Source organism: Mus pahari, chromosome 5 (assembly GCF_900095145.1).
Source record: "Mus pahari chromosome 5, PAHARI_EIJ_v1.1, whole genome shotgun sequence".
In the NCBI taxonomy this organism is placed as follows: domain Eukaryota; kingdom Metazoa; phylum Chordata; class Mammalia; order Rodentia; family Muridae; genus Mus; species Mus pahari.
In genome coordinates, this window is record NC_034594.1 from 70,520,986 (window position 1) to 70,531,257 (window position 10,272).

General features: G+C 53.3%; 1 protein-coding gene across 1 annotated transcript in view; it reads left to right on the forward strand.

Annotated features, from left to right (window-relative positions):
* Positions 1-10,272, forward strand: part of Crocc2 (ciliary rootlet coiled-coil, rootletin family member 2) — a 58,151-nt gene that overhangs the window by 41,206 nt on the left and 6,673 nt on the right. The window contains exons 22-28 of the mRNA XM_021199335.1: positions 460-677; positions 1,212-1,371; positions 1,733-1,900; positions 3,096-3,438; positions 3,646-3,818; positions 4,654-4,774; positions 5,446-5,579. Coding sequence (XP_021054994.1) covers positions 460-677; positions 1,212-1,371; positions 1,733-1,900; positions 3,096-3,438; positions 3,646-3,818; positions 4,654-4,774; positions 5,446-5,579 — 1,317 coding nt within the window. The remainder of the gene's footprint in view (positions 1-459; positions 678-1,211; positions 1,372-1,732; positions 1,901-3,095; positions 3,439-3,645; positions 3,819-4,653; positions 4,775-5,445; positions 5,580-10,272) is intronic.

Sequence of the window (10,272 nt, forward strand, 5' to 3'; positions counted from 1 at the left end):
TTGGAGGGCATGGATGCCTGAGATCTGACTCCCCAATTTCCTGCTCTCTTAGGAGAAGATGAGCAGTAGGTCGGAAGGGGATGACTGTGCAGTTGTTGGTGCTAAGCACCAGGCTGCTGACCTACACAGTTAGTTATCCAAGGGAGGAGCAGGTCCTGGGTTAGTGGGTAGGAAGGGCTATCAATAATGGCCCTTCCTGATGTGTGAACAAAGTCATGCCCCGGGCAGGCCTTGCTGACCACCGATCAACATCCCAGATTTCTTCAGAGTGAACATAGGAGGGGTCAGGCTATCTGGACCCTGGACCCCAGGGACCTGCTTTCTTTTTCAAGTGTTGGATGACTCAGGAATACCCAGCCAGAGTCAAAATCCTATACCCCCTCAGGTTCCTAGAGCAGCTGCCTGTGCAGCCACAGCCCGTGGTCCCCAGCTAGTCACTAGAGCACATTTCTCCCTTAGGCTGAGGAGCTACAGGCACAGCTGAATGTGGCTCACGAAAGGCTGGCTGAACTGCGTCAAGAACTTCAGGCCAGTGAAGAGAGTCGTGAGGGGCTACAGAGGGAGGCCTTGGAGGCTCGCCGGGCACTGGAAGATGAGGTGCAAGAGAAGGATGTACTGCAACACTCCAACACTGAGCTGCGGGCCTCCATCCACAGGGCTGAGCAGGAGAAAGCCAGGTATCACAGTTACCCTATAGAGTAGTTATGGGGGAGTCTGCAGCCCGGCTATTCAGCCTGGCCATAGTGACAGGGCGGGGTGGGGGCGGGGTGGCCGCCTATGAGCTGGGCCAGAAAGACAAAGGCAACCTTCAGTTGCCCAGTTTTAAGTGCCTACAAATGAATGCCAACCTATGTAGAGAATCTAGGGACCAGGTCAACCTGTTCCTATCCTTAAGGAGTTACCATCTAGCAGGCCTAACAGGCCAGGGAACCAAAGTTCCTGTGAGTGACTCAGAAAGCTAGGCTAGTCGTGTGGTCTCTGGGGGTGTTAAAGAGAGGTACGAAAGGGTGAGCTAAAGAGAAACTGGGGGGGGGAACAGAGCCCACACTTCTGGCCATTAAGGTTTAGATAGACTGAGCCATAGGTACCTGAAGCCCTCCAGAGGTTGTCTTAGGGCAGGCAGCACATAACGTGTAGAGCACAGAGGGCAGATCCCCGGGAGTTCCCGGAAGCTCTCAGCCCGGGGTCCAGCCAGCCTATGGCCTGCTCAGTTTGAAGAGGTCCAAGGAGGAGCAGGAGCAGAAGCTGCTGTTGCTTCAGGAGGCCCAAGTGGCGGCTCAGAAGGAAGCCTATGAGCTGAGGACCAGGCTGCAGGAGTTGGAACGGGCACAGAGAGATACCCGTCGGAAGCTCCAGGAGCACCACAGACAGGTGAGGGGGCATCCACCACCCACGCCCACCTGCCCTGTCCTCCTCGCCAGTTCCTGCCTCATAGCCATCCTGGATATCAGCTTCTTACTCCTGCCCTTTCCGTGGAGTGATGCTGGCCAGAGCCACTCCCCTGGTAAGAGCCATCGCTAACTCGAGGCTGCCTCCCATGCTCCCCAGGCTGTACCCTACAGAAAGAGGAGTCCTGGGTGTAGGTCTGCAGAGTAGGAGAGGTTGAATCCCAAGCCCCCTGCCCAGAACTGAGGTGCCTTGAACAGGGACAGCTCCTCAAATGGAAGACGTGTGAGAAGAGGTAGAGGCTATCGAGGCTTCTGGGGCCCTGACCCCTCAGCCTTGCCCCTAGGTAAGAACACTGGAAGCTGAGAACCAGAGGAAGAGACAGGAGGCGAGTGAGCTACAAGCCCAGGTCTCACGGGATGCACAGCATCGGCAGAAGAACCTGCAGGAGTCACTAGCGCTGCAGAGGCAGGTAGCCGAGGCCCAGGCTGCCCATGATGGCATCCAGAAGGAGGTAGGAAAGCTTTTTGCCCTCTTAGGGGGAGCACTGAGCTCTGGTCCAGCCTGGGACCAAGACAAGGTCCATGGGGACACCTATGGGGGAGGTAGAAGGCAGTGTGTGTGGATGATAGAAAGAGACCGGGATGCCCACTCTCTCTGTCTCCATCCAGCATCTCTGTGATAACCTAACCGTGTGCAGCAAGAGGCAGCCGAAAGGGATCTGAGGGCAAGGGGGTTGGTTACAGCCGTGACCTCTTAATTTTCCCAGCTTTGTTTTAGAAAAGAGCCAGGTAGGACAGAATTCTGGGCGAGAGCCAGGTAGAGAGGCTTCAGGACACTGAGGTAATGCCTAGGCCCTTGCCCATTCCCATCACACATGCCTGACCCCTGCACTGATGTCCCTATGCACTTGACTCACGTAGCCCCTATGCCAGATCCTGAGACACTACACTCAGCCACAACCAGGACTGTAGTTCAGTGTACTAAAGGGACCTCATGTCACCAAGGAACAGAGGGGCCTTTCTGAGCTCAGCAGCCCCCCAGCTTTCAGACCCAAACTGCAGGCCTGGCTGTCTTGAACACCAGTCATGCCTAGAATGTGGGGGCTTAGCTCCCGAGCCCATGTGACCCGGAATGACCTCAGCTGCACACCTCCTTCTGTGAATAAGGTCATTGTTATACTGCAGCCACCCAGAAAGGGGGATGAGGCCAGGGCCCCTGCTCTGGCTCAGTGGAAGAGAGCAGGCTGCCTTTCCCTCTTCCCCGAAGCCAGTACATTCGCTGTTCATGCGTGCACAAGTAGGTAGGGAGCAGTTTGTAGCGAGAAATATAACAAAGCACACTTTGGCCATGAGTAGGCTCTGCAGCAGCAGATAAAGAACAAGTGGCTGAGCTGGGTCCCTAGCTGGAGAGGGCAGCCAGTCTTTGACCCTGACTGAGACTTTGCAGGTAGTCAGCAGATCCTTCTGCTGCTAAAGGATATGCCGCCATGCTGAGGGATGGTCCTCATCTGACTCAGGTATATCTACCTGTGAAACACACTAGGAGGCAGGTCTAGGGTCCCTTCCAGCTATAACCTGTCTCGGGATGATCCTAAGAGTCATCTAAACATATACTGTACACGGTTTTCCCGCTGGCTTGGCTAGACCTGTGGTCAGCCAGCCGAGATATCAGAAGCCTACATCTGAGCCCCAACATCCTTCCTCCAGGTTCTAGGGCTACGGCAGAAGTTGGCAGAAGTAGAGGCTGCAGGGGAGACCAGGGCAAAGCATCTCTGTGAGAGCCAGAGGGCTGAGCAGACCCTGCAGGCCGAGCTGTGCAGAATCACCAGGAAGCTACAACGGGCCAGCAACCAGGTTGACAGCCTTCAGAACAGCCTGGACCAGGCCCGTAGCCGAGTCCACAGCTTGAAACAGGAGCTGGCCAAGGCTGAGGGTGCTAGGCGTAATGCAGAAGCCCAGCTGGGCCGGCTGTGGTCCACACTCTGCAGTGGCCTAGGCCAAAGTCAGAACCTCTTGGCCTCTCCAAAGAGGCCCCATTCTCCCACAACAGGTAAGTGTTTTCCATTCTGTTTTGTGCCCAACCCAAGTATCCCAACCTCTCCCTAGGCCTCACGGCCTAGGTAATAAGGAGGCTGGACCAGTCTGTGCTTACTATATATCCTTGCTCCCTGCTCTATAGGCAGGAGCCACCGAAAGAGAAGCACAGGAGATCTATGTCTGCCTCTACCCACATTTCCTTGGCTCTCGCCTCTTGCAGGCAGCTCCCAGACTTGTCCTGGACGGCAAAGGGCCAGTCCTCCTACTAGATCCTACTCTCCTGCCCGATGGCCCTCGCCTGTGGATCCTAATTCGGAGGTCATCGATGTGGCCTTTGTAAGGGATGCCCTGAGGGACCTGGTGCAAAAGCTTCTGGAGGCCCAGCAGGAACGGGTAAGATGGGATTAAGGTCTTCCAAACCCTTCCAAAGATGGGGCTCTGGGAGGCATGGAGTGGCTCAGTCACTCACTCAAGACTGCTGTTCACCTGTCTGGCCATCACCGACCCACCGAGACCCCAGAAAGCACGCTGTGGTCAGTTTTTAAAACTGCACTTTGGTGACAAACACTAGGCACGGCTCCACCTCTCAAACCTAGTTGCCTCCCATGGCACAAGGCCACGCCATTCTTCAGAGTAGGCAGCAAATGCTGTGGGGCTCGCCCTGCTGAAACAGTCCATGGGCAGAGGACACCTGGCCAGGACACCTGAGTGTCCCCCACAGTCTCTTACACAGGGACACTCTCTGCTACAGCGACTCACTGATGTCTGTAGTCCCAGGACTCCACCAGGCACGCAGTGGCTGTCCCCTTACAACTCCGTAGGGAACAGATGAGCTTGGAACAGACAGAGAATCACAGGGTCCACAGGGGTTGTCCCCAATTCTCTTTGAGCCTCCTCTTCCCCAGTGCTAGACCTGGGGCAGGGGCCGGGTTTCTGGGCTCTAATCCTTGGCCTACTGTTCCGACCTCCTATGGTCACCCCTGGCAGCTCCCTATCCTGTGTCTATGGTCTTTTGTTCTTCAGGCCTTGCCCTTTCTCTGGTCTCTGTGCCCTCCTGGGCTGGTGTGTAAGCTCAGGTACCTACTATGGCTGTCCTTCCCTAGAGCTCGCAACCCACTTCATCCCATGACCCTTCCCCATGTGCTATGGGCTAGACCAGGAGCTGCCTGCCTGCCTCCCTCCCTCTTGCCCGCCACGCCACCCTGCTGAGTTCATTCTTTCTGCCTAGGACAACTCTGGCATTCAGGTGGCCAGTCTGAGCAGCCAGCTGAGCGAGGCAGAGAGGGAGCGCATCCGCCTACAGAGCCGTGTAGAGCAGCTTCAGAGGGACCTAGCAGATGCAGAGGAAGGTGAACCCCTCCTTCCTATGAGGGAGCCCTTCCATATCCCTTCCCTGCCCACTTGTAGTATTAGGCCTCTGGAGGGCTCTAGGGTAGGCCTGGGACTGTGCCCAGTCCCCAGGGTGGCTTGGCGCCACCTTTCTCAGTGGTGTCCTCCCATTAGAGGGGTGGACTCCAGCGACCTCTGGGGCCTGCTGAATCTGCCCATCCTCTACCTCCTCCAGTTTCACCTCAGGCCAGCTGCAGCTGTGTCCTCTATTTGGCACCTTCCAGAAAGCCACATGACTGACTCCCTTGTCACCTTCTCAGAGAGGCCCTTGGCCTGGTTCTCTGCCAACTAGTTTAAATTTACTGCCCTTCACATTAAAAAGGCAGTGTGCAGGAATGGGGCAGCCTAGAGTTCAGGGGAAAAAAAAAAAAAAAAGGAAAGATGGTGGGCAAAGAGAGCGGAGCAGATACAGGGATCAGTGACCCACGGTCAGAAGGTCAAACCCAGGACCACTCCCCCGACTCCTACAGAGACAGAGACCCTCTCCCATCCCTGCGCCCAGGTGACACTTGCCTCAGCCCACTGAATCTACTTGCAGTCGGTGAACTGGGACAGGGTGGTGCCAAGTGGCAGTTACCCCGTAGATCTGCCAAGCTTAAGAGCCTCAGGCTGCATTGCTTCTTCCCCACAGGCCAGCGCAGGGCAGAGAGTGCACTGCAGAGTGCCCAGGCAGCACGGGCCCTGCAGAAGGAGGCGCTTCAGAGACTGGAGGCAGAGCACCTGGCAAGTGCTCGAGCTGCAGCCCAGGAGAGGAGGAGGCTGCAGGTAGGACTCCCGGGCGCTCAGCACAGGTCACTGGATGACCATCACGGTCAACAGAACATGGGCCTTGGGCCCATCCCTGCAGAGTTATCTTTACAGACTGGTGAAACTGAGATCTGGCGGTGGGGACAGAGCTGGCAAGGGCTGGCAGAGCCTGGATTCCAGCCCTCCAGTTCTACACACCCATCTGAGACCACAGCGGCAGGCACAGGGAGGCCCTGCCTAGCTCTGAGATCCTCTCAAGGCACTTTGCCATTGCCCCAGGACAGCGTCTCATTCTGTATCACTCAGACACAAAAGGGCTGGCGTGGGACTCAAGTGTGTGTTCCCATGTTGGGTATCTTCTAGAGTTTCAATTTTAGGCCAGACCATAGGACAGAACCTGACTCTGGCCTCCCTCTGCCCTCTCAGGAAAGGACACTACCACAGGCCACAGGTGCAGCAATGCACCAAATGCCGAGCTTCTCCCGGGCAGGGGCGTGACTCCAGAGGGTGGCTGAGGCCTTCCAAATGTTCCAAGCAGACCCAGATGTGTAGGGAAGGGCACACCCATCTGGAAGGCCTCCCCTCAAGAATCAGGAAAACAGGATCCCATGAGCCTATTGCTAGAAGGATAAAGTTAAGCCATAGGTGGGAATAGGAGTAAAAGCTACAGGTCACTTGTCCCCAAGTGACAAGGTGGATGACTGCCTTTAGGTGTCATGGGTATCACAGGCTTCTATCCAAGCTTCATCTGAAAAGGCAAATACCAGGTCAAACTGGTCACCACTCCACCAGGCCTGCTTCCCCTTTCTCCATGCTGGGAGCATGGAGGGAGTCTAGCCCCTCTCAGAGGCCTTCTGTACACAGCAGTCAGTTGGGCAGGGTCCTCTGCCTGTGAGGGGGTCTTATACAGTGATTGGAAGGCAGAAGGCAGAGCCACATATGGGAGCAGTTTCCTCATCAGCCCAGGGGGTTGGTGAGAAGAAAAGAGTTTCAGAAAGACCCTCTGAGCCCAACAGCTCTGTTTGTGTGTGTGTGTGTGTGTGTGTGTGTGTGTGTGTGTGTGTGTGTGTGTGTGTGTGTAAAAGGATGTGGCTTTGATGGATACTACAGGATCGGCCACATACGCAGGAGATAGGGGTATCTGAGAATTCAGGGGTGGCCTACTGGACTAGAGCTGTATTGTTTACCTGAATGTTCACCTGTGTGTGCTTCCTGTGAACAATCCAAGCACAGCCAAAAATAGCTTATCATCTTGAGGTTATTCATTTGGAAGTGGACTTTCTAAACCTTTACAAAGACTGCAATACTGCCAATGGGATGTCTTTCCTGAATTCCCCAGGATGGGGGCACGGTGTTGACATCTCCCACTCTCGCTCTCTTTAAAGATTTATTTACTTTATTTATATGAGTACACTATAACTCTCTTCAGTTACACACCAGAGGAATGGATCAGATCCCATTACGGATGGTTGTAAGACACCATGTGGTTGCTGGAAATTGAACTCAGGACCTCTGGAAGAACAATCAATGCTCTTAACCACTGAACCATCTCTCCAGCCCCACTCCATGACTCTTTTTGTCACTATTCTTTAAGATTTATTTAATGCATATGAGTGCTTTATTGCACACCAGGAGAGGGCATCACATAGGACTATAGTTACAGTTGTAAGCTTCCGTGAGGTTGCTGGGAATTGAACTCAGGACCTCCGGAAGAGCAGTCAGTGCTCTTAACCAGTGAGCCATCTCTCCAGCCCACCTTTTTGTCACTATCAACTATTTCTATAGATTTTCAACATAGATTCCACGACATGCCCCTCCTAGTGTAGCGTCCCCACATCAGTGTACGGTGGAGAATGGTGGTGGTTCCAGTTCAATACTTTGTCCTCAGTCCTACCAGTCCCAAGGCTGACAGTGGCCCTGCACTGCACCTCATGTGCGCAGCTGAGCGTTTGTGTTCTTCCCTCTACGTTCATGTCCACCTGGCTTTGGTTTCCAGCCATCCTTGCCTTTTCAGGGCGTCCACCCCGTTGACCAGAGCCATGGTGATGAGGTACAGTTTCCCCCAAGAATTGCATCCATGTTCACTTCTCTGAACTTTGACCTGTGCTTTCTTGTCCATGAGAAGACAGTTCATTCGTTGTTTCCCCTTCTTCCTCCAGCCTCCGTCCTCAGGTACTCCTCCAGGGTCATCTCGAGGGTGATTGTCACTGGCTGTGCTCTAGGGTCCTTTCACTGCTAGGCTAGGTCCACTTCTCCTGTCCCAGGGATCTTTGTTTCTTTCTTCCTGTGCTGCTTCTGCCTGTGTCGTTGCACGGAAGGTCTGTTTCTGAATCTCCTCTAGCCTAACCTCAGGGAGGCTGCCTGTTATCACAAGCCCCACTTGTCACACATACTGCAGACCTGGGCTTTCTACCCGATACCGACATAGCCTACACTTGGCCAACAGCTTCCCATGACTTTTCAGCTTGTGACTGTGAGCCTCAGGCCACAGAGAAGGTTCTCTTCTGTGAATGTCACTCTTCTGAGATTTCTTTTTCTTTGCATGTCTTTGAAGAGGGAAACTCTGGTATTGTTGGAAGTAAGAGCCAGTAGAAACTTTATGGGCCCTGACCTGACATCAAAGCCCCACGGGAAGAAAGACAGAAAGTGGTTCCGGTGGCTCCTGGTGTGCGGAGCCATGATGGCCAGCATCAGGGCAGTTACCTGCCCCTTCCAAAGACCCTCTGACCTGGGAACAAGGAGAAAAAGGCCTGGCTTCCTAGTGACAGTGTCGTAGAGGTGCCCTCTGCCCCAGACTTGCCAGTGTGGAGTCCAGAGGGGCATAGTGGGCCACCCATCTAAGCCAGGTTCCCCAGGCTTTAGAGGTCTACCCTTGGTGCCTCCCCCACGCCCACCCCGGAGATGACATCACTCTGCTTCCTCCATCTGTACGAAGACTTCAATGAAGACTTCACTTTGATTGTTTTTATGGAAATCTCCTGAAATGTACCCATATTATGCCATCTTTCCCTCATAATCCTAGTGAAATGCCACATGTTCCTGGTCAGCTGGAGGCCTGGGGAATATGGCTACTCTCACAGCTTCCTAGTGCCCCCTTGCTACAGCTGGGTACTTACCCCAACAGGGTTGCCCTGGCGCCCCTCCCGGCTCTGCCAAACCTAGGGCATATTCCAAAGCAAGCCCTGCATGTTATACAACTTATTTCACTTTCAGGAACTGACCCCACCCCCACCCCACCCCCTTTGGTTCACATAAGCCAATGTGTTTGTCAAGAAAAAGTTAATTAAAACCATATTTTTCTAATTAAATGGTAGGCCGTGCTATGCAAACAGTGCGACTCTTGTTTGAGAGCAATTGCTTCCCGTTGCCAGGGCTACCCCAGGGCCCAGCAGAACAACAGGGCACACAGGGCTGCCCTGAGACTCCAGAAGAGCAAGGAGGCACACAAGACTATCCTGGGGACCCAAACCAACACACAGAACTACCCCCAGGGACCCAGCTGTATATACAGCCATGTCCATAGCATGAGGACATGCTCTGTCTTGTCACCGGGGCACATGCATCTGGATAGATTTCCAAGCAAAGGAAGCAAGAGTTGTTCCCTTGTGCATACTCCTCATGCCCCAGTGGGGAGGTTATTAATGTTCTCTGTGAACTAGCACCTGGTCACAGCCCCAGAGTCCCAGCAGCACCCAAGAGTCCTTGGGCTCTTGCCCAGGCCTCCCCTTATAGCCTGTGCATCCTCAATAGCTCCACAGGCTTTACACAGCCACAGCTCTCTCCTGCTGATGAAAGGACACCTCAGGACCAAGCTCCAGGGTCAAAGTCTAGACACACCTGGCCTGCCTTGGAAACACACTGTTGCAGGGGCTCACGTTGTGAATCTGAAGCCACAGTGGCTGTCACATGTTTGCAGCTGTAATTCCTTAATGACGTCATATTTGTTTGGATTTATTTGTGCCAAGAATATTTCATGCCATGAAAAGACCCGTCAAGCTTCCTGCCCTTGTCTATCAGTGAAGTGATAGAAACTACCCAGGAATTAGCTTTTTGAGAACAGTTAACTCCTGTCGTGCGCACTGACTCTTCCAATCCTGGCCAGTCTTTGTCTTTGCCCCTTTCTTGGGGCAGTGCGTCTTTTGGGAGTTAGGCATGCCTATGTATACATCTACTCAACTCCCTGAGCCTAGATGGACTCACACACATATGTAAATGTTACAGGAATGCATGCGCACAGCGGGTCACTGGGCAGAGGTGTATCTGGAATCAGATTCCCACTGCCCTGAACCATGGTGGGCCTTTTTGTTGTTATTGTTCCTGGTGTTCTTAATCTGCCTTGGCCAACATCTGTCTTGTCAAATAATCAACTTCCATCTCTTCCCTCATGTTTACCTGGTTTATTCATTTCAGCTCCTATCTTTAATAATACCATCTTCTTCATTCTCCTCTGTTGCAGCTTTCTATGTTTTTAAACTGAAAAAAGTAACCTATTGGTGTTTCAGGCTTCCTAGCTGTGGCTTGTTATGTGTCCTGTATTAGTTTTTGTTAGTTAGTTAGTTTGTTTGTTTGGCTGGCTGGTTGGTTGGGTTGGGTTGGGTTTTTTTTTTTTTTTTTTTTTTTTTTATATCCTGTAGCCCAGACTGTCTTTAAACTCACACTGATCCTCCTGCCTCATTTGGACATCTAATTCTCCTGCCTCCACTGCCCACGT